The 23,830-nt window shown below is 43.1% G+C and overlaps 1 protein-coding gene across 2 annotated transcripts; it reads right to left on the bottom strand.

Moving 5' to 3' along the window:
- Window positions 1-417: 417 nt before the first annotated feature.
- GRPR (gastrin releasing peptide receptor) lies at window positions 418-23,272 on the bottom strand. 2 transcript variants are annotated; one of them, XR_010079734.1, is made up of 4 exons: window positions 22,052-23,272; window positions 4,800-5,151; window positions 1,552-2,313; window positions 420-967 (listed from the first exon to the last, which is right to left on the bottom strand). XR_010079734.1 is itself a non-coding variant. In XM_063392893.1 (3 exons), exons 1-3 carry the CDS (start codon window positions 22,468-22,470, stop codon window positions 1,921-1,923), a joined length of 1,164 nt encoding a protein of 387 aa, XP_063248963.1. In that variant the 5' UTR covers window positions 22,471-23,272; the 3' UTR covers window positions 418-1,920. The 2 variants fall into 2 exon arrangements, 1 of the variants encoding a protein (XP_063248963.1); XM_063392893.1 differs by having other exon boundaries at window positions 418-2,313.
- Window positions 23,273-23,830: the final 558 nt, after the last annotated feature.

Below are 23,830 nucleotides of genomic sequence, written 5' to 3'. Positions count from 1 at the left end.
CCTGCTTGCCTTTGATTAAATTCTTACAAGGCTAAAGAAAATATTTAATAAAAATACCTTAGGCTAGATAATTTTTTTTCTCATTTTGAAATGTCATGAACAGCTCAGAACTCAACCAAACTCTCTGAAATGATTGCAACTGAGCTTCTGGTACTGTATGTGGCTTCATAATAAAGATTAGGGAAAGCACTAAAAATTTTAATAAATGAGGATTCAGTTCAGTAAATTGAAATTAACATCACAGTGACACACAGTCAGCCAAGCAAGGGAACTGACTCATCTGTAAAATAACCCTATCCCATTAGTTTTCAGCTTGATTGGGATGTGGGGGCACTTATAACTGCAGGAGGGGATGGCACACAGCTGGCAGTGCCCAGGGCTGGTGGGGGAACAGGGCACAGCAGCACACCATCACAGTGGTGTGGCCCCATCCTGAGCTCACCTACCTGCGTGTCCAGTCTCATCAGAGGACAAAAGGGAAAATGAGGGAAAGCTTTCAGAGCTCTGCCTTTGGCATCAGAGCGTGTTTGAGTCCTTGGAGACAGCAGCTCCCACCAGGATCCCAAAGCAGCTGCAGAAACGGGGCCGAGTGCTTTTACACTGCACACATGACTTTTTCTACAAACACAGAGAAAACCCAGGACAAAGTTTTACCAGCTTTCATTTATCTTTTGGTGCGGTAACGAAAAGGATCATCATCAAAGAGGATAAGGGCCATTAAAAACCCAATATTCTGCTACAGTGATTGGTTTATGGCCTCATTTGGCAGCAGTTTTATTTATCAGGTGTGCAGCTTCATTGCGTGTCTTATAGCCCAGGTGCTTCAGGAGTTTGTTATCTGCAGGACACTGTGCTCCTGTTCCAGAATAGATGGTTCCTGGCACAGGAATTGTTCTGGGTCAAACATTACAGTAGACCTGTTCCTCCAATCTGTTAGCCAGTTTTGGCATTCTGTCTCCACAGATTTCTGTAAGACAGTAGAAAAAATGTAGGTTGGAGATCACACCTTGAACTGCTGATAGCTTTTTCTGAAAAACTAGTGTTTCACAAAGCACTACTACATGAAAAATAGCTGTACATCAGTTTCTGCTACTGCCTGCCCTTAGTTAAACCTGACTAAAATTTTGTGGTACCACTTAGGTGATGGAACATTCACTATCTCACACCTTTGAAGACAGGAAGAACAAAATAGTAATGCTTGGAAATTGCCCTGCTGTCTCTTCCACAACATGGCAAAAGCTCACACAGTTGAAAGCTGTAAACACATTCCAACTCACATTTATTCACGTTACTACTTTCACATTGACGTGGTGCAAGATACTGCTCATTTCAGATGAGGCCACAGACACGCCTCAGTAAACTCTTGATATCTTTTAGACCATGAATTAATACTGTATTCAGAACATTAATAAATACTTGAAAAGTCTGTAAATTACCTACGTTGAACTCCTTTGTAAAAGTATTTACCCTATTTAAATGGATTTATTTCTATGTCAAAAGACATTACACCATGAAGTGATGAATGCAACTGTTTTGACAAATTGTGTGCACCTGATATGGTCTTTATCACTGCTGTAAGTGTGCATAAGTTTGGGATTGAGCAGGAAGTGATGAAGATTCTGCAGAGCCAACAAAGATTTGATCTTGAGGTGCTCATTTTGCTGTCATTGAAAGCACAGCAGCAACAGGTCCTGTGTGCTGGTGCTCAATGATCTGATGCTCTGGCTCAGTCCAGAGTGAAATGCTGGATGCTTCAACCTCAGCCCAAGATGAAATGTTGGATGCTTGATGCTCCTCTGAGTTGTCTGAGCACAGCACACCTCCTTGCATGCGTGTGTGCATGTGTGTGTGCTGCTCACCATCCCCACGGAGCAAAGTCCAGCAGCCACGCTCAGCAATTGATGTCCCTGCCTGTGCCCTTTAGACACAGCCTTCGTGGCAGATGTGGTTGCCATTGATGAGGCTGAAGGTGGCCAGGGAGTGGTTGGTGCTCTTGAGGGAGGTCATTCGTGTGGTGCTCCTGGCCATGCTGTGGGAGCGGATGAGGAGGCGAGCTCTGCAGCACAGCAGCTGGTTATTGAACTGCTTCCGAAAGCTCTTGCTGAGCAAGTAGAGAGCAAAGGGGTTGACGCAGGAGTTAGTGAAGGCCAGGATGCGAGCACAGATGCTGGCAATGAAATGCAGCACTGAGGTGTCCACCTCGGAGTAGTGGTAGGACCGGTACAAATAGATGATGTGAGTGGGCAGCCAGCAGAAGGCGAAGAGGCACACAAAGACCAGCACGGTCCTGGCCAGGCGCTTACGGGACTCAATCTGGACCAAGAAAGAGAAACACAGATCAGCTGCTATTCCCAGCTCAGACCAGGGGCTGACTATTTTTGCCAGTGCTGCAGCTTTCCAGCTAACATATGGCAGGTGGTGCATCCAGAACAGGGAAGTTTGGACTGCAGGTGAACACAGTCAAGAACTCTCCTTGTCTCTCCTCAACCCCCTTCCCTTATAAATAAATAATTCTGGAAATTTATTACATAAGAAGTAGCCTTTCCCTCCCTGTTTAGAGATAAAATTCCAATGGCTTGTCACTTTGCAAAATCCCAGCTCTGGCAACAAAACTGTGGACAATCTGCATTAGTTATCCGCATGTAATATACACAATCATATGTAATTTTAATAAATTACCTTATTACTATTATTATAATTAATTATGGTGTAGGAGTCTGGAATATTTCACAGAGCTCACAGGCAGGACTTTCTGCCATGGGGCCATGTGGTGTATGTACACAAAAGTGCTGCAACAGCTCCCAGCCCTTTAAGATCAAGGCAGAGTCTGAAGGAGATGGAGAAACAGAGAGAATATTCCGTACTTGGAGGAACACCAAGGCAGCAGAGATGTGGACCCTTCAGCTGAAAGCACTGGAGCCACCAGGAGAGAGCTACAGGTGGTGAACAGATGGATGAGCACCTCTTGGCATGATCTGAGTTTTTTCAGGGAAAGGTGCTTTCACAAAGCTAGCTAGCACACAGTATAACCTTCCTGCAGACCAGCCACACTTTTGTTTTACTTACTTCTACAGGCTTGGAGTCAGCCCAAAGGTATTGCTCAACCAAGGGGAGCTGAGGTAAACCATACCTTGTCTTTTGTCCACAAGTGCTGCACATTAAGATAACAAAGCCACTGGAAAACACATCTCTCTTCCTAATGAATGCAAGAGCCCTGAAGGAGGTTGCCCAAAATGAGAGGACAGACAGAGTTGCCCAGAAAAACCTGCTAAAATGCACTGCTCCCTGGGAGAGGCTGTGCAGCCAGAGTTTGCAGGATTGGAAAATATAACACTGCTGACCTTTTCAGGCTCCCTAATGTTCTCCTCTGTGGTAATCCCAGAGTAATGCTTCCCAGACACTCCTAGGGAATTAGCTGCATCCCACTTCTTGTACTTAAGTAGGACGTGACTGGCCTGTAACTGCTCCTAGCCTCAGCTCTGCTACCCTTGCCCCTGCCCCAGTGTGGCCACAACACCTGGCCAGGCTCCAAGGACACTGCCCCATCCTCACTGCTTCCAAGCTCCACAGGTAAATCAGGAAGTGAGCATTTTACACAGGCTGATCTAGTCTCAGGACAGCTGCAAGCAGGAAGCAGGCAGGAGAGACATGGCAGCCCATTCTGACTTTATTTCGTGCCCCTTTAATGGCACTGACTAAGAATCAGCCATGGAGCTCAGGAAGGACTGACATACACCAGGTGATAACGTCTCCAGCAAGCAGGCTGAAAATTAAATCCTTTGAGAAAGGGCTCTCCTTGACTAAACCATATATTCTTTTAAAATGTATTCTTAATTTGATATAGGGCTATTGAGGCCACATCTGCACTATAAGAAAGGAAGCAATGCAATAAAGAAATCGATACCAGTTATCTCAGATGGAGACGTATAGCACTTGCATGCACTGCAGGACAGGAATGATGGACGGAGGGTGCTAGACCAGCCTGGCCTTTTGCTTTCTTTAGAGCTCTCTCCCCAAAACCAAAGGGGAAAGGGCTGCTTATGCTGCTCACTTTATTGCCACTAATCAAAACAGCCATCGAATCAGCAGAGAAATGGCCTGCAGGGGAGAAGATTTACGCTCATTCAGAAGCAAAAATGGGTAAGGATTTCAAGGATCGCACATCATTTGAAGGACAAACCCCAAGGCTTTGCAGCCTTACTGCTTCAGCACAGCACCTGAAGGCTATGCAAGATGACTGTGTTGGGTCAGCCTAAGGTGGAGGTGTCAGCTGGGTGCAATTGAGAGGACAATTGCTCAGCTACCAGCGGCTTGTGTCAGTTTAGCTGAGGTTGAAGCACACCCAGTTAAAGAGTTAAGACAAATAAAATAATACATCAAGGTAAAGACGCTGTTTAGAAACAGGCAAGGCTTTATCCAAGGTCCTCTCTCTGACAAAGCAACTTTGTGAAGTTTTGATTTTTCTCCCATATCACCCCTTTGCTTCAGTCTGCAAACACTGCATCTGCTCTGCCCCTTTCCCTGCATCCTAGTCAACACCTTCCCAGGCTTCGGCAAGGGTCTCCTGCTATGCTTGCCATGGTAACCACTCTGCCAAAGTCTCTGAACTTTCAAACAGGAGGAGATGCTTTAACTGTTTACCCCTGCATCTTGGCTTCTTTCATCCATTTTAGTTTCACCCCACCTAATCTATTAAAATCAGTATGACAGACACGGTCTATTGGAGTATAAATTTCCCTGTATTCCCTCTCTCCTCCCAGACTCATAATGTGGATTTTTAAAGAAAGTCAAATCTCTACCTGTTTCCTCACATGAACATTTCCTTCCACAGGGATGTTGTAAGCACTCCGGATCAAATTCTTAGCAATAAAATAATAATACACTGAAATGACAGATAGGGGAATAATATAAAATATGAGAAATGATGCCATTGAGTGAATTTTGGGATGCAGCCCATCTGAATGAGGGTAAGGAGCGCAGCTGATAAAGGTTTTATTAGTCCCTTTGTCATGGAAAGGGTGCAGATCTGAAAATACTGCTTCAGGGATGGCAAGCAACATGGATACAATCCAGATTATAGCAGCTCTCACACAAATCTTCATCAGTGCATGGGATGCTTGAATCTCCATTGGCCTTACTATAGCTTTATACCTAAAAAAAACAAACAAAAAAAGGAAATAGTTTATTGACCTCAACATTCAAGCACAGTATGCTTGCTTTTCCCTTCCATTCAGAAATAAAAACACAAACAAAATCAATCTTTACTCAAGACTGGATTTTTCTGGTGTTTTTAATTTCAATATATTCAATAGATTTCTCAATTTAAACCAGACACACCTGTCATCAGTTCATTCAGTTTCACGTGTATTGATTCTGAGTTCATTTAATTTGTAATTGACCCAGCAAAGCAGAGAGCTCCCTGACATTAACATGTTAATTAATATTAATGACATTAATATATGTCCAAATAGCATTAAGACAGGAAGTGCAATCATAAACTTCTCTTCAAAAGTGTACAGCAGCTTAAACTCCTTCATGGAACAGTGTTGAAGGAAACTGGGCTGAGATTTTGCCACACTTTTCAAGCTGAGTATAGTGGTCTGCTGCAAATCTTATTTCTTAAGCTACAAAGAACATGTTCCTGCTTAATTGCTGTTTGATAGTGTAGCTGGCAAGAGTTTTCCCTAACTCAATGCATTCAGATCAAGTAGCCAGAACTTCTAATTGAGTCTCTTGCAGAAAAAAAATCATCATTGCTCGCTATTCTAAATACATAGAGACATTTTTTGATTTGAAATTCTGTCTTTCATGATTTCAGCCTTTCAGAAAATTGCACTTTAGAATCCAAGAATATCAAAGAATTAAACTTATTTGAAATTGTGTAATTGGTGTGTGTAATGAAGGGAATGGAAAACATCAGAGTTTCATATATGCTGGAGCCTTGTTCTGTCAGGATTTGACACACCAAGAAAGCCACAACTCACATATGCATTTAAGGAACATGGTAGAAGAAAACAAAATGTGGTTAGGAAGAGGGTCTACAGCTTCACAAATTAGCATGGAGGGTCATTATTATAACAGTTACAGACTGTTGGATATTTCTTCCAGGATCTGCCTCACTCTGCCGGTGGTGCACTTGGCTCTCCCTTGGTCACATCTCCCTGGGGACTGGTGTGTGCCTGGATCCTGGGCTGTACCAGCCCTCTCTGGCATGGCAGGGTACATCCCATCAGCTGCTCCAGAGTCCACTCTAAGCTTCTTCCAGCATGCTGGCTCCTTCAGGCAGCTGAACGGGGCACTGGGGTGGAGCAGAGGCAGTGAGCACAGCATCCTGCCCCAGTCTGGGCAGCACACCAGGGCCCCTCCACGCAGCAGCACAAACTCAGGCTCTACAGACACTGTGTGACTCCCCACCTGCTACAGCCTGCATTATCCAAACTCAACACTGAAAGAGGAGTGCATCCTGCACTGTTTTACCTCGGCAATTGCTTTATTTGCAGGGTGAGCATGCATTCAGCTTCTGATGATATGCAATATCCTGCTCAGCACACCTAACTTTCCCTCTGTGTAGGTATATATGTGTCTATGTATCTCTGTATGTATTTTAAATACATACACATATTTATATGCATGTATATTTGCATATATACAACTACACACATAGTTACATACTTATTTTTATGAAAACTGTATCTAGACCTTTTGCCATTTGCAGGTATTTCCTCATACAGATGTCTTGTGTAGAGGACTTTTCCCTTCATGTCCTACAAACATCATGCTCAGTAGATTGCTCATTAACCACTTATTCTCCAAGCTCTGCAGCTCTCCCTTTTTTCCAGCTGAATGGCCAGACACAGTATTTTAAGGCTTGCTTAGCACCTCTTTAACTTGCACTCTGAAAACTGGGGATTAAGTGGTGTCATACCACAAAGCACAGTCTTCCAGCACCAGATCATAAACTCAGGTGAAGAACGTCATGGCTCTTAAACAAATATGATGCTCTGAATATTGCAGTCATAAAACAGAAGTGCTAGGCAAATTACTAAAGGAGTGGTGTTGAAATAGCTCAGTTTATATTCTCATTGACCAGATATAGATTATTGATAGAAACACTAGCTCACTGAAAGTCTTCAGTAAACCTTAAAGAAGAGAAATACGAAAGGAACTTAATAATATATCAAGGTATTAGCAAATTTAGTTGATTCTTTCTGCTGATGTTTACTGTATGCTTATCAACACGACATGTTAGCATGATGATTTCAGGGATTGTCTTACAAAATATAGACTGCTGAGAGAATATTTTCCTGTATTATGTTCTAGGAATATGGATAAATTAAAGAATATAGAGAAACCATTTAATTTTTATTAACATTAACAGAGTTAGAGAAGCCAGATAATTACTCCATTTTAAGTTATTGGAACATTTTAATCAGAGATGGCATTTACAAACAATTTAATTTGGACAGAACCTAATTAGAAATGTCTAGGAAGGCTGGCATTGAGTACTAGGCATTTAGTGTCTTTTTAAAACCTCCTACAGCAGATGTAAGAGAAGATATGAAAGAAGTTTTGCTTGCACTTGGTTCAGTGTAGACCCAAAGGATAGGAGTGAAAGAACAGAAAGATAAAACAGAAGAAACAAAGCTAGAAAACAGATTTTGAAAATGTGAGTTCTCAGGTGCAGAAACACAGGTAGATATTTTCTTCATAGCTTGACAATCAAATAAAATTATTTTGGTGACTATCTGCATGACTTCCTTGATGGTGGGTTAATTCAAGCAGAAATCTCTAGTAGCCTGTGAGTATTGATGTATGACTGATCAGTGCTGATCCAGCAGGAATACCCATTTCCAGTGGCCTTGCTGATGTGTCAGTGGGTCTCTCCAGTTTGTGTCTCAGCAGCTCTACTCTGCCACGCCAGCTCAGGCTCTGGACAGCAGCTGCAGGAGCTGCTCCATGTGAGGGCACAGAGGTGCTACACATGAGGAATTGGCCCCCCAGGCTGCTGCTGAGACATCCCAAGATTTTCCTGTTGCTGGTGTTTGGGGTGTGAAAAAGCTGCATCTCCTGGTTGGCTTCTGAGTGGGGTTAAGAAATGTCTTCACTCCTTTACTTTTCCATACCACTTTCCTGGCAGGATCAAGACTGGGTTTTATAATTTATTGGACATTTCTTCAGAACATCATCAAGGTAGTCTGGATTGGAATAGCAGCTCGTTCTGCTTTTCAGCATGTGTATTTCCAGTTTGTACGTCAAATAATATTTCGAGCTTGCCACAGCTTTGTCCCCTGCAATTTGTTTCTCAATGAGTTAGCCTGAGGCATGTACCTTTCCTGTATTTAATATCCAGCATGTGAACATTTCAATCCACTTTGAAGGGGACTTTGATGAATATACCTATACACCTTAGAGGAGCCATGGACCTCATGTAACTGAGCTTTCATGCAAAGGTCTTATCATTTTTAGCTCAGGTTGTAATATTGGCTCTGAAAGTGCACCACTTGCATGCTCAACTGTGTAGAAGTTCTAGACATGGCCCTGGACTGATCACCTCTGCTGCTTGCACATTCAGTCTCTAATTATTGAATTATTGTTGTTTGAAATACATATATTCTTTTCAGCTAAGCTTCTTTCCCTATCAGCTTTTAAAAAAATTTTTGAAAAAGTTTAAAAACCAGAGGTACAATTCATGCACTGCAACAAAGCCCAAAACTTCAAAATATGCCTTCTGAAGATTTAGTTGAATAAAAAAAGACACTGTCAAGAACTCATCCCAAACAGTCCAGATGAAAATGACTGGATTGCTGGTCTGATTGGAAACCTGAAAGAGATGCTGACCTTTACTACTGCTCAGTCTTTGAATTTCTCTGTTCCCACTTGTGAAGCAGCAACCTGTTGTGCACACAAAGCTCCCAGCCAGGATGGATGCCAGTCAGCTCCTTGCCTTGCAGTCTCCCTCAAAGAAGCCCTCAAAACAAATTACTCATGGGGCTATCCTAAGTGTGCTTAATATAACTGCAATTCATGAGGCACTGTGAGGATTCCCCTTCTAAGGAAATCCTCCCCGCACCAGCCACAGTGACTCTGGTGCTGTCCCTGTTCTCCAGGGCAATATCCAAGCCTCCAAGAGAAAGCTGGTGATGGTGTTGTTTCAACACAGAACACCTGATCAGTTCTTAACCGAATACAAAAAATTCCTTGTGGATTGGTAGGACCCCACAGAGCATGTGCATCTCCACTGAATCCTTGGAAACATCTTTTACACATCCCTTAGGATCTCTATCGTGCTCACTGAGTAACTGTTTCTCACAACTGGAACTACTGAAATGACCATAAACCACTAAAATGTGGCACACCCAAGGTCTTTCTGTGGTAAGTACTTTTCCCACTGAGGTTACTATGCCAGGTAAACAGGAAAATTGTGTCATTGTCCTTGTGTTAATGTAACTAATGATAGCATCACCTAGTGTACTCTAAAGCTTGGAGTATGCAAACACTGGTTAATGCCATGCACTTAGCTCCAAACCTGCAGCTTCAAATATAAACACAGAAGTAGCTATAGCATGAAAAAGGCAGTTACAGATACACTGTCCAAAGATACCAACCAAAATACGGCCCCAAATGGATGTCAGCATTTGCTAGGCGTAGTTTCTCTGTTGGTACAAAAATATTTCATCCATATTTTTGCTCCTCAGATGAGCCAAGAAAATACACACCACCTGAAGTATAAACAGGCTTTGCCTTCAAAGCCATACTGCCAATACATTTCTAAGCACAGAAGGGCTGGAGTTTTGCTCTCTAGGGAAGAAAGGACCTTATCCACAAAGACTGGAACCCCAGTGCTTCCTTCATGGCTTTTTCCTGTCACTTTCGTCCACTCACTTATGTCTACTACAACAGCCACAAAAATTAAATTAAAACCACTAAAGCATGAGGAGGAAAATCAGATGTTTCCCTGGATTTTTAATTAATTTAGCTCCATATGTCTAAGTCTCTGGGGTTTTTGTTTGTTTGGTTGGTTTTTTGGGTTTTTTTTTGTTTGTTTGTTTTTTTTTTGTTTTTGTTTTTTTTTTTTTTTTTTTTTTTTTTTGAAGTAACTTCCTGCTGTGTGGAGAAGCTGGTGCTTTAGGCAGCCTCAGCTTGCTCTCCTCTTCTTTGACTGCTTTATAATCATGCCTTTCTCCCTTCCCTTATGCCAGCAAGCAAAGCTCATGTAGATGACCCAGGAGTGGAGGGAGAAAAAATCGCTGAAAAAGGCTCTGCCACAGAGCACTGCCCTTTTCTATCTCAGTCCTTCCAAGCACATCCATCTTTCTACAGCCTAACCTCACACTTGCAAGAAATATAAGAGGAAAAAAAGGCCTGCCCATCCTTTCTCCAGAGAAAAGGGATAGTACCCCTCCAATGAATTTGCAGGAGTACTTAAATGTCAAGGAAAATTTTCTCCAAGTAGTATCATCTGTTACTATGCCCTACACCATTTATGTAAAAAGATCCTGTGCCCCACTCCTGAATTTCTATAATGGTTTAAAACCCAAGGGTGTTAAAACCTGTTCAAACAAGATTTCAGAAGCCCTGCCCACCCTTGCTTCATTACTAGTGCCACTATTTAGACTGCCTCAGGCTGGTGGAAAGATGTACATATTGCCACTTTATTTCTCTCTGAAGTGAGAAATCCACTTACAAAATTTTGAATCTGTTTAAACTGTGCTTTATTTTGAGAAGTTGTGCTAATTTGAAACTCAAATTTAAATAAAAAAGCAGAGATTGGCTGGAATGGACTGATTTCTTACAGAAATGGTCACCTAAATTGCTGAGAAGTGAAAACACTGAGTTCCTCCCACTTCCAGAAAATGAGCTCCTGAAATATCCATCACTTCCTGTGGTAATGATGGAAGAACTGCCCCTCAGTCAGCATGTTCCCCATACTTCTTCTGCTCCCACTTGTGACTGATATAATGAGAAAAGTGCAATTTGTATTCGCTGTGATCCCCAATCATCTGTTCTCATTTGTGAGGTTAATGGCACATTGGTCTGGTCCTGGCCTGGGAACAGACCAAACAAGAATCCTTTCATTAAGATTTTGCAATTATGTTCTACAAGCCTCACATTATTGTTTTGCCCACAGAATATGAAGGACTGGCTCAATTACCATGCAAAAATCAGGCAACAGAGAAAAAATGATGCTACATAATAAAACTACATAAATGAAGAAGATGGAGCCCTGTTGAGTGTGAAGCTCCACCTGGAAATCAAGAAAAGAATCTTACTAAATATACCAAGAAATTTATGACAAATGCAATGCCACAAACTTCCTTTATTGTTTCCACCATGGATGTTATGAATATTTATAGATCTGGAGACAATTCAGTAAATCCACAAAATTGCTACACTGTCTAACCCATCAACACACTCCGACAACCTATTCTGGGTCTATCTGCTTTCTGCATACTTAGTTAAGATTATCATTATTAGGCATGATTCTTGAGTGAACACCTGCTATTAAAATCTTAAATTGCATATGGGCACAAAGACATCTCTAATGAGCAAATCTTAAATACACTGGCAGGTACTGCCTACTTTCTCTTTTTATTAATTTAACATTTGAATGAAAAGAAAAAGAGGCATTGATGGAAGTGGCACAGTTCTTACCTTTAAAGCATATGTTCAAAATTCAATCTGTATACCAAAATACTGCTACATTATCCTGAAATGTGGACAAATAAGAATCTCAGTCTAGGAATGCCTAAATTCAGAATTGAGAGAGAGTGTTTTAGAGACCACTGAAGTGCACTACATATTGGGGAAGGAGAGCTTAAACACCAATCATTTGATAGTGAATGTGTTATTTCTAATCATAACCATCCACAACCTAAAATATTTCAGAAATCAACTATACATATGAAAAACAATGGCCCATGGACATAAAAAAAACGCCTTTTCACCCAGGATAGTTATTCCCAGACAGTGATCTTCGGCCTCATGCCAAGTTAAAGATTTTGGTGGGGCCAGCCTCACAATTCCTTGTGAGCAGATGTGAGACCTGCTGTCTGAAGCAGAGCTGGGACCCACTCATTTACAGAACCACAGAATATGCTGAGTTGGAAGGGACTCACAAGGATCATGGAGTCCAACTTCTGGCCCTGCACAGGACACCCTAAGAGCCATACCATGTGCCTGAGAGCACTGTCCAAACGCTTCTTGAGCTCTGTCAGTCTCAGTGCTGTGACCACTTCCCTGGGAAGCTGTTCCAGTGCCCAACCACTATCTGGGTGAAGAACCTTTTCCTGATATCCAACCCAAACCTTCCCTGACACAACTTCAGGCCATTCCCTCTGGTTCTGTCACTGATCCCAATAGGGAAGAGATCAGTACCTGCCCTTCCTCTCCCCTCATGAGGGAGTTGTAACTGCAGTGAGGTCTCCCCTCAGTCTCTCCCAGGCTGAACAGGCCAAGCATTCCTCAGACAGCTTCCCCGTGAGACCCTTCACCACCTTCATCACCTTTGGATGCTTTGTAATAGTTTGTCTTATATTGTGGCCCAAAACTGCCCCCAGAACTTGAGGTGAGGCTGCCCCAGTGCAGAGCAGAGCAGGCCAATCCCCTCCCTTGCCTGGCTGGCCATGCTGTGCCTGATGCCCCCCTGGACACGCCTTGGAAACATCCTTTAATTTCAAAACCAGCAAGCTCTCCAGCACCAGCTAAGCACTGCACACATTTCTATGTGCTCAGTGCCTGGGTGCAGCCAGAGGGATGTGCCTGCTCGTGCCACGTGGCACCAGAACACATGCTGGTGTCGGGGTTGCAATGCGGTGAGTGTCTGCAGTGTAGCTGGGAGAACTGGTGCTGGCACCCGGGGCACCAGGCACGAGAAGGAGCCAGCCCCAGGGATGCTTTCCATCCAAGGCTTTACTGCCTCAAGCCAAGTCTCCAGGGATGTCAGCAGCCTGGGAGTGGGAGATCTGCATGCCTGAGGATTGAACTGTGACCAGGGCAGCTCAAGCTGTGGCCTCAGACATGGACCCCTCATTTAACTAGAGAATCTGCCTTATTTCTGCTGAAAGCACCATCTTTGGTGTATAAAAACAGAATCACTGAGTAATCTAAGCAGGTGACATAACTGCTGGATATCCCACAGAGCCGATTATAGAAATTCATTAGTTTCTCAACAGAAAAAGGTCTGCCTGTGATGAACAATAAATCAATATTGTACCTTGTTTTGACAGAAAAAGAGCTCACCATTGACCTAAAAATTAGCATTTCCATAAGCTATAGCAGCTGTGGTGTGTTTATAATAATTTTGTGGAAATAGAATAAAAAGCTATATATATTTAGAACCAAGGCCAGGTTGGATGAGGCTTTGGGCAACCTGGTTTACGGGGAGGTATTCCTTCTCCCTTTTGGGAGGTTGGAAGTAGATGACCATTAAGGTTTCTTCCAATCCAAACCATTCTATGATTCTATGACTCTATTAACTTTAGAGAAGCAGATTTCCTAAAGTTAAAAGCAGCTTTCAAATCAACTGACTGAGAACACAAATCTAAAGGGCATCATCACCTATACAATAGTTGTTGACTTCCAGCCTGCTCCCTGGTGTCTCCCTCCCTGCCACAAAAAAAGCACGGCAAAAAGCTGCCCTGGATAACAGAAAAGGAGGAGCCATGCTAAAACCTCAAAGAAGTAATTACAAAAATCAATATGCAACAGCTGGGGAAAAAGCAAAAGTAAATGACAGCAAGTATCGGAGTTTTAAAATGTTGGTGACTGATAAGGGAAGCTGAAGGACCCAACAAATTATCAAAGGTCACTCTGTAACAGACAAATGTGCATTTTAAATACATCAGGAATAAAAAAATCAGTATGTAAGGCATACACATAAATAGTGAAGATATGAACAATGATGAGACAAAGTGAAAGGCAATAATTCAATAGTCATCTTCAGGACCAAATGAGCAGGAGACATATGTGGTTCTATACTATGTACTGTACTACAGATGTAGCAGAAAACTTGTGAGCTGTATTAAAGAAGATGTGAGCCAACATCTGCTTACATAAACTAATTTCACACCAGCAGGCCTGAATAATTTACACCTAGGCGTACTAAAGGAACCAGCTGAGGAACAACTGGTGCTAATTTTTTTACAAATCTTGAAAAAGTGGTGAATCTCCTCAGAAGTGGAGAACTGGTTTCAAAGACATCATGTTTAGAAAAGCTGGATGGTGTGACCAAGAAAATTGCAAATATTTGTGCTGCCCAAGGCCAGTTGTAGAGGGAATAAGAGACAGGTCAATCCTGCTAACAGGTGATAATTAACATGTCTGTCTTGCTTAACACACAGCAGATGCCAGGGGTTTTTTATCTTGTCACAACATGATAGGGGATGCAAATAGGATGTGGACCATGCTGGTGCACAGAGGAGCTGCAGCTTTTGTGGACATGCTGGCATGGGTGACCATGCATGCAGATATGCACATGTGTGAACCAGGGTACACATGGTCCTCCCTTTGCTATCCATGCAATCCCTGTCCTACTCCCACAGGAAAGAGGGACTTAAAAATTAGGACTCCTGGTCTGGGAAGGGGGGATTCCAGGCAGGGCCCCTGAGCCCTATGCTTCCTTAGCAGGACATCAAGCATGGTGGTAAAAAGCCATGTGTGGAACCATTCATAGTCTGGGTGCTGGGAACTTTCTCTAGCTGCAGTGTTATTTTTTGTGCATATCACCTGCCTTGAGCAGGCTATAAAACCTTTGCTGGAAAAGTTGGCAGATGACACAGTGGCTACCAGACTGAGAATGCTGTAGAGTCATTGGGGTAAATAGCCATAGTCTAAAATAAACCATTTAAACTCAGTTATGTGTAAAATAGTAAATATAGGAGCTAAGTGAGCAGGAGATGCAAAAAATTAGTGCTCTGTTAAGGAAAGAAGAGACAAAAGAAGACATTAGAGCAACTCTTCTGTATGTGACAAAATGAGATTCTCATTTCACAAAATTCTAATTGTGTCATGGCTTTAGTGTAATTCAATATAAAACTAAGTTTAAAATATAAAACTAAGTTTAAAAACTAAGTTCTTAAAACCAGTTATATGCTGCTTAAGTCCTTTCCGTGGTTTCAGTAAACATAGGTGTCATGAGAGATCATCACCACTGCATGAACCTTCCAGCAGCATGTAGGGGCTAAACAATCTATTGCTATCCTTGACTGCTCTAATCATACAGCATAGAATAGCTTGGGTAGGAGGGGACCTTTAAAGGATCAACAAGCCCAACTGTCCTGCAATAAGCAAGGGCTTCTTCAATTAAGTCATGTTGTCAAAGATCCATCCAAGCTGGCCTTGAACACTTTGACAGGTGGGGTGTCCACCACTTCTCTGGGCAAGCTCCCTCCAGTACCTCACAAGCCTCATCATAAAAAATTCTTCTTTATGTTTGGTTTAAACTCACTGTCTTTCAGTTTAAAACCATTGCTCCTTGTCCATTACATGCCTTGGTAAAAAGTCCTCTCTGTCTTTCATATAAACCCCTTTAAGTATTGAAAGGCTGCAATAAGACATCCCCAGAACCTTCTGTTCTCCAGACTGAACAACCCCAACTCTCAGCCTTTCAGGTTTGCTGTGAGTTAGGTTTTTACGCAGTAGTTAGAGGACAGACAAATTTCACTTTGAAACATGACATGAGTTCTAAGCAGAAAGGGGAACAGAATGCCAGACACACAAGAGGCAGCAGAGTGATATATGTGCCTTCAGTCTGAATACTCAGAAAGCAGCCTCATGTCACTGGAAAGATTTCTTTTATTCCAAATTCTATGAGATATTTAGTAGCCTCTGGGCACAGGTGTGGGCAAGACACACTGCTGAGTTGATGGCTACTGAGGTATCTCCTAGTCCTGCATCCATATCTCTGGTTCTCCCAGGTCATTTAAACATTCATGTCTCAGTCTCAGGCTTCAGGATTGCCTGAAGGTGTGAAGAAACATTTTTTTCTCTCAGGGTGTCATGGCATTGTTTTGTGTCCTGCCTTCCCAGAGAGATTCAGAGACTGACTGTGGACAGAGGGCAAGTGAGGACACAATGGGCAGAGCTCTGACAGTGCTTCTCCCTTTGATGCTCCACAGTTTTCTGCAGTCCAGTTAAACTGATCACTACTAGCCTGGCATCAGGAGGGGAGTTTCTGCAAGGCATCTCCAGCTTTCTACTCTTCTCTACAGCAGACCACTTGGCTTGCTGCTGGGATGCCTTCAGGTGCCTTGGCACTGTGAGAGGTCCATGGACTGTCCCTCTATTCTGCCCCATGGCAGAGGGATTTTGAAAGTCCTTGTTCTGCCTGAGATCCTACGCAGCAGACTGTGTGTGTGGGAGTTGCAGAGCTTGCTATGGGCAGGAGATCATGGCCCATGGTGTCCTTGATTGTACTGGGTGAGGTTGGGAACCTGGGTGTCAAACTGCTTGAAACCCCCCTAGGTGAGGGAACTCCTTAGAGACAGCAGTGAAGTCTCTTTCCAAAATAAAGGAAAACAGGTTATTGCAAAGATCATCTCTGAGCAAAGCAGTTACTGGATGCTTCATAGTGTGGTTGTGCCTGCATGTACTTTTTCAGCTCAGCTCCCTCCTACTCTTCTCAGCCACGCTGTTGTCCACATGTGAACATCAAATAGTAAGACATGAACTGATGGGTCCACTGTAAGCTCATTTCCCTGCAGTGATGGTGAAATCCCAGCCCACTGCTGGGACACACAGTTGGCAAATTCCCCGCAGCCGGTTGCTCTCCTTAATAACAGTGTGTACAGCACCTCGTACTATGAGACCATGACAACTGATTGGGGGTTTTAGGTTTTACTGAAAGGTAAACAATAGGTAATCTGACTTTTCTTCCTTTTGATTGCTTAAATATTGACAGTCCCCAACACATTAGCACTGACTCTAAACTCAGACTTCCGCACCAATCCCACTGCTATAAATGGGAGCTCTAATCTTCCTGGTTATAGAAGTGCATCTATTGTGTTTTGGCCATCTGCTCTGGTTAATCAAGAATTCAGAAAGTTTGTGCTGTTTGATCAGTTGCTTGCAGTGCAGATGGATTCAGGGGCTGAGGAAATGAGAGCTAAAACTAAGGGTGTAAAGAGTGTTTATACTATATTGACACAGTGGCCAGCAACCAGGATCTAAGACTCTTGTACATCAGGATCTTGAAGGAGATCTGTGTGTATCACCCTGAATCCATCAGCACATGAAGGACAGCAGCACACACACTGTGCCAGTGGCAAGGGTGGAGATGGACCTGCCTGGTGCTTCAGTGTGAGGGAAGGCTTTGGGCTGGGCCCCAAAGTCCCTCCAGTTTTCTTCCATGGCTTGGAAGGACTGATGTTTTGGCTGAGATCATGAGGTCACATCAGTGGATCCCAACTCTCCACATGGGGCACCATTCTGCCAACTTGCACTGACTGGGTTAGAGGATGTCTTGGTAGTTCAGAGTGGCTTTCTCTGCCACCCTCAAACCTTCCTGGGGCTGCACTGCAAATTGCAGCACAAGTAAAATGCTCCTAAATACTGCCTTAGTGACCTGAAAGTATTTCATGAATACTGTGACTAGAATGCCCAGACTATGTTCTTAACTACTATGGACTTGGCACTTTACAACTGATGGTATTTTTTTTAAAAAGTGTCATTATGTAAATAAATTCAGTGGAAATATGGAGTGACTTTTCATAGCTTTTTATTAGGGTGGCATACTTCCCTTAGTAGTCTAGTGGACATATAAACCAGTGATTGTAAAGTAAAATAAATGAACTGGCATGTAGATATTACACCTCCTGTAGCATTGTAGGTAATATTAATACTAGGGGCTGGAGACATCTAAATCACAGAAGAAATGAGTCCACTAAACAAAGACTTTTGCATGTTTGAAAGTGTGTTTGTAGAAATTCTGGGTTTGTTTCTTTCCTTGCACTGCTGCTTTTTTTAGGAGTGTTGTTTGAAAGTTTTATTTCTTAGATAAACAAGCTGTCATATGAGTTCAGAGGCACATCAAAAGTTGTGTTCATGGTGTATTCCAAGGGACCCAGGAGAGCTGGGAGCCCTGCAGCATTCCTGCATCCATCCCTGCACCCAAGGCACAGAGGTCAACTTTTCCAAGGCTAACATCCTCATTTCAGGTGTCCAGCATGAGTGCAACCCTGCTGTCTGCAGCTGGTTTTACCACTGTAAGCCACCTAATCTCCCGTGTAATGTCACTCCACATATCTCACAAGGCTGTCACTCCCACCACAGGACCGCAGGCATCTCCGGCTGGCAGGCATGCTGCAGTTTTCCAGTACTAGAATCCATGTAATCCAAGGCGCTTAAAGATGCTGCTTGTAAACTCCAATTACATTTTACACTTACTCTGCTGTGTGCTTGTAAAAACAGCATTGCTTCAGGAAGGTTTCACTGCATGAGCACCAGGGCATTTCGTTCTTTTCCGATGTCAGCCTAACAGTGGGGAACTACGATCAATGCTTGACAGCCTGGTTAATTCAAATGCAAATGTATATACCCTGTCAGTCACGGGAGAAAGCCAATTAAATAAAGACATCTCCCATGACATGAGCAATTAAATAGTTGCTTCTCCTCTTGCTGTGCAAAGATTTTCCTTAATTTCCCGTCCCTTGCTGAGACAGCCTTGGCTTTTCTGCCTGGGCTAGAAGCCCAGGTGTCACTGCTCTCACGGGTGCCTCAGTACCGCTTATCCTTGCACTGAGGAGGAGGTGAAGGAGGAGGAGGAGGGCAGAACCCAAACTCCCGTTTTATCCGGGATAAACTGAGCAGCAGCTCAAGAAACCACTGGCTCGACAGTGCAGAGCAGCAGGACAGACAGACGTCCTTCCACTACCAACCTAATTTATAGTCTTTATAAAACGCACAAACATCACACACACACATGGGCTGCTTCTTTCCTTGCTCTTGTATACTCAGCACTGGCGCCTTATCACTCATGGAAGGTGGCTGGAAGCACAGCGGATGCCTTAACCCTCTCCTGGCTGCTCTGAAAATTTGACCCACTTGAAGGAAAACAGGTGTCACCCAACAGCTCCCCCTGCTCCTGCAAATGCAGCCAGACAGATGCAAGCACTGGGCAGCCAGTGGAGTGGTCCCAGAGGAAATACATTTGTAATATTGTTACCTCTTTCTTGTCCTTTCTTAACATATTTTCTGAAATACTAATGAAATCTGAAGGAAATCTCATGATTGTACAGAGACCCATCCTAAGCACCCAGGGACCCTGTGGCTGTCCCTTCCTGCTCAAACCTGTGCAGGCATGCTCAGCTGTGTCCTTATGTACACAGAGGATTTGCAGCCTGGGAGGCTCCCACTGCAGGAAAAGCTGAGGTCAGCAGTTTGTCCCTGTTTCTCCTTGAGAAGTTTGCAAGTGAACAGTCAATTCTCTGGACAACCCCTTGTTCTGGCAGGTCAAACCACTGAGCAGTTTTAGGTTGCCAACTGGAGGCTGGCACTCAGCCAAGTGTTTGCAGTCACTGGCAGATGAGAGATTCCTAACACAGGGCAAAGTGGAAATGGAAATGATAAAAGTATACCTCAGAAAGGCTTATACTTTTGCACTGCTGATGTGAGTGCAAAAACATACTAAAAATGGGCCCCTCATTTTCAGAGGGTGCTTTTCTTTACACATCAGACTTCTGTTCCCAGTGATGTCTCTCTAGGCATCACCATGATATGTTCAGTAATGCAAGCAGTTGTTTCCATTTGCTTTTGTCAATGGAAGGATGTGGAAACAAAGAGTTTTATGATAATGTTTTGCAAATGATGAATTATAGACAAAAGGTCTGTAGTACACTGACAAGTCTCCCTTTCCTTGGAGACAGTGCTATGTAATGCTGTTCAGAGCAGGAGGTTTAGGAGGCTTTTCTCTCACATGGTCTATGGCTTTGATTAATGAGAACAGAGACATCCACATGCCTCGTGTGAGCATTTCAGGTAGGATTCACATCACTGAGCATGAATCATCTCATCACCATGCTCCATTCTTCAGTTTCCCTTCATGCAGTGCCATGTTTGTCATCAGAAATGGGTGTCTATGAAACCACCCCGCACGCCAGACTCAGCATCTCACCTGCAGCAGGGTGTTGGGCTTCCAGACCCTCCACAGTCCCCAGCCAGAATCACCATGCTGGTTCACATTCAACTCACATTTTGGAAGTTTTTCCTTTACATTTTCCTTTACATTATTTCCCTAATGATTCTGACATGATTAATACTGGGATCTGGAGTTCAGGGAGCTTTAAGGAAAGCTTTAAGGAAATAGACTAATGGGCTGTGAGCTGACAAAATATAGACTGTATTATTTTGTAACAAAATTGACCCAGAACTGCTAATAATTTATCAAAATAGAAACTTCAGCAAACTTAACAGATAAGGACACTTGTGTTTCAATGCACAGCGTATTAGAGTCACAAACCTAACGAAGTTGCAAGTTTCATTATTATCTCCTTCTGCAGTGGACCACAGATGCATTAGAAGAGGGTAAAATGATCCCTTGGAAATGGAAACATTTGATCATCAGTGCAGCATGATGGTTAACAGGTTCCTGATAAAGCTAAAGTTCAGAGCTTGAAGTCACCAAACCCCAAGCTTGGCACAGCTGCTGTTTTCTGTTCTGCTCTATCACTTCAGGCAAAAAGTGCTATTGATGTGCTGCTCAGTAAAAGCATTTGCAATGTTTACTTTACGTAGCATGTGATCAGATAGCAATAAATATCTCTAATATAATCTTCTTTACAATGCATTTTTCTTTTCCTTACACCCCTTAAAACAACTAACATTACAGCTTTAGAAAGATGTCTTTTCCTGGAGAGATACTTACTGTTTTTCCAACATTTTCTTCAGAGCAGTTAGAGGGGATCCAGACACCACATCAAACTCAGGAGCAAAAGTGCATGTGGTCTTTCACTAGTGCAGTTTTCCTATCTTCACAGCACTTTAAAGCATATTGCTTTAATACTTTTATCTACACATAGGTCTCTGTTTGTCATCTGCTACTGGGACAGACAGTGCTATTTTTATATATTCCCAACAAGGAGAAGAGGACAAACATATTGACCATTCTGTCTCTGAAACACTGAGGAGTTATCTGCTTTCATTGAGACTGCAAAAAGTATACTGAAATATGTATGTGAACATCAGTGAAATCTGAACAAAAGTAGTCTTGTGTTTTAAAGCAGCTTAGCAAGAGTGGCATGCAAGAGACTACCCAAAGCAAACCTAGTTTCCCTTATTTTTGAGCAAGAGTACAATCCTCATGTCTTTTTGATCACAATAAAACTGAAATAATTTTTCACTCAGTACTTCTGTGTCACTTCAGCATGGTGATAATGTATTCCTTAATCTCTTTTGGAAGCATCCAGAAAATAAACTAGCATATTTACTACATATTATTTTTTTACTAAACATTATTGGAAAATGAAGTTTCTGAACCAACAGCACAGATCTGTTTTGATTGGATAAGGAGCAAACTGTTTAACCAAGGGAAATACACTGGCTATAGCAACTGTGATTCCTGGCTTCAGACAAGCTCATTTGAATATCTGAAAAGTATTTGATGAAATACTGCCTCACATATTATGAACTTTAAGGAGGCAAGCCACTAGAAAGAATTGATTCTTACAGCACTTTAAATGGCTGGAGCAGTCCCTTCACACTTCATGAAGTATGGATCAATTATCTTTTTGGCAAATATGAACATGCTATCTTTTAGCAGAGCTTCATTAATGGCATTTTCTCTCTCTGGTCTTTAGCTTGATCTGCTCTTGTCTCACTTTGAATTAATGTAGACTATTAGCTAAATTGGACAAACATTTAGTTTAGATAAAGTATCGTGTGCTCAATCTGCATCCTCCTCAAGTTGTATGCTAATATACACCAGAAATCACGTGAGGTGGTTCTTCCCTCATTACATGAAAAAGAAACATTTTACCTGAAAATACAAATTTATAATTGTGCATTTTATGGAGTCATAATTATGCAGGCTTCTTTTCAAAGCAACAGCAGCCAAGCTTACCTGTCAGCTGAGAGAGCAGTGAGAGTAAAGACTGACACCCCTACAGAGGTGAGCTGTATGAAGGGGATAAGTTTGCATCCAGTTCTGCCAAACAGCCACTCATCAGCAAGGTACCTGCTGGCATCCACGGGCACACAAGTCACTAAAAGCAGCAGGTCTCCCAGAGCCAAACTGGAAATGAACAAATTAGGGACATTTCGCATGGATTTCACAGTACAGAAGATCTTGATCAAAGTGATATTGCCAATAAGGCCTATCAGAATGATGATCCCATAGATCGTGGGGATGGCGTAGAGGAACGCTGGGTAAAACCAGTCCTCCCCAAGGAGGGTGAAGTTTGCACTCTGGTTGACAGAGATGTTATAGAAAATGAAGTTATCTGTTTCTAGGTCTAGTAGAAGGCACTCTCCAGATGCCATCGTCCTACTTGGCTCTTCTTGGAAAACAGCTTTCTTCTTTGAAAGTCTTCAAATTCCTCAAGTTAATTTCTTGCTTTAATTTTGCTGCTGCTTGCTAGCTTTAAACAGTCAGAAGAGTTTAAAAGTCATATTAGTTTGTGACACATCTTGCCAATAACAAAACCAAAAAGCACCTGCAGCTGTCTCCACAGTCCCGTTTCCATAAGGTGAAATGAGAACATGTTTTAGCATTGCTTGAATTGTGAAACTTGCCTTTTCCTCCTTGACTTCTCTTGCTGTTAAGTATTCATCAGCTTTGAAAGGCCAGTTATCAAATTCAAAGACCAGCAAGTCGCAGGCATTTTCGCAGACGGGGCTTGTTAAACTCCCAGCTTCAGATCTGCCCGACAGCTCCGAGTCCGCAATCGGGAGTTACAGAAAGCAAGAACTTTCGGGAGTTGCCGCCACGCTGCATTGCCAATCTCTCCCGCTTTCGGGTGCCTGCCCTCGCCAGTCGGATTTAAAGCGAGGGGGGAAAGCGGGGCTCTGCTGGCAGCACGAATCCTATAGGCAGGATGTTCTGGACGTCAGTCCTTGCGCTGCTTCCCACGGTGTGCGCGGGCTGCCGGCAGCGCCGGGGAGCGCCGGGAGCGCGGGGAGCGCCGGGGAGCGCCGGCCGCCTGCTGGAGGCTCCGGGCAGCGCCGCGCCGGGCGGGCGGCCAGCGCCGCCCTTAACTCTTTAGGTGAAAAATACACATCACTTAGGGCTCCTGACGTGCGTCACCGGCTCGCCACCCACCTCCTCCCCACCCCGAAAAAACCCAAACCAAATCTCATCCCCCCCCCCCCCCCGAAAAAAAAACAAACCAACAAACCAAACAAACCCAAGCCCACCCCCCCCCCCCCCCCCCCCCAATCACAACACTCCCAAACCCCCCAAAACCAAACAGCCCTACCCCAAACAAATCAACCAACTAACCAAAATCTAACCCAGTTAATTTCACACTGGAAACAATGTGTTCAGAAAAGCCATCCCACCTTCTTAACTAAAAGCACACCAATTTTCCTCGCACTCCAGTGTTCAGCTGTTCCAATGAAAGAGAATGATGATGTAAAGCCAAATTCATCTTCCCCTCTCCTCCCTAAACAAGTGAAATTAATAAAGCCATTTAAGATAAACCCCAACATTGCCATTAAGGTAGGCAAATGAATATTAGCACTGAATCTGGAGTTATCTGGGGAAGCCTGAACTCTGCACACTTTTTTGTTAGTTTTTTTAATTTGGAGGTAACAATACCAAGAGACAAGTTCACCATTCCATGCAATAATTTCGTTTTATGAGGTATTCAGCATCGTGGCATCTATAGATAATGCCTATTGA

This window comes from Prinia subflava, chromosome 3 (assembly GCF_021018805.1).
Source record: "Prinia subflava isolate CZ2003 ecotype Zambia chromosome 3, Cam_Psub_1.2, whole genome shotgun sequence".
NCBI lineage: Eukaryota > Metazoa > Chordata > Aves > Passeriformes > Cisticolidae > Prinia > Prinia subflava.
The sequence above is the reverse complement of the archived record's forward strand: the minus strand, read 5'-3'. Positions and strand labels throughout refer to the sequence as shown.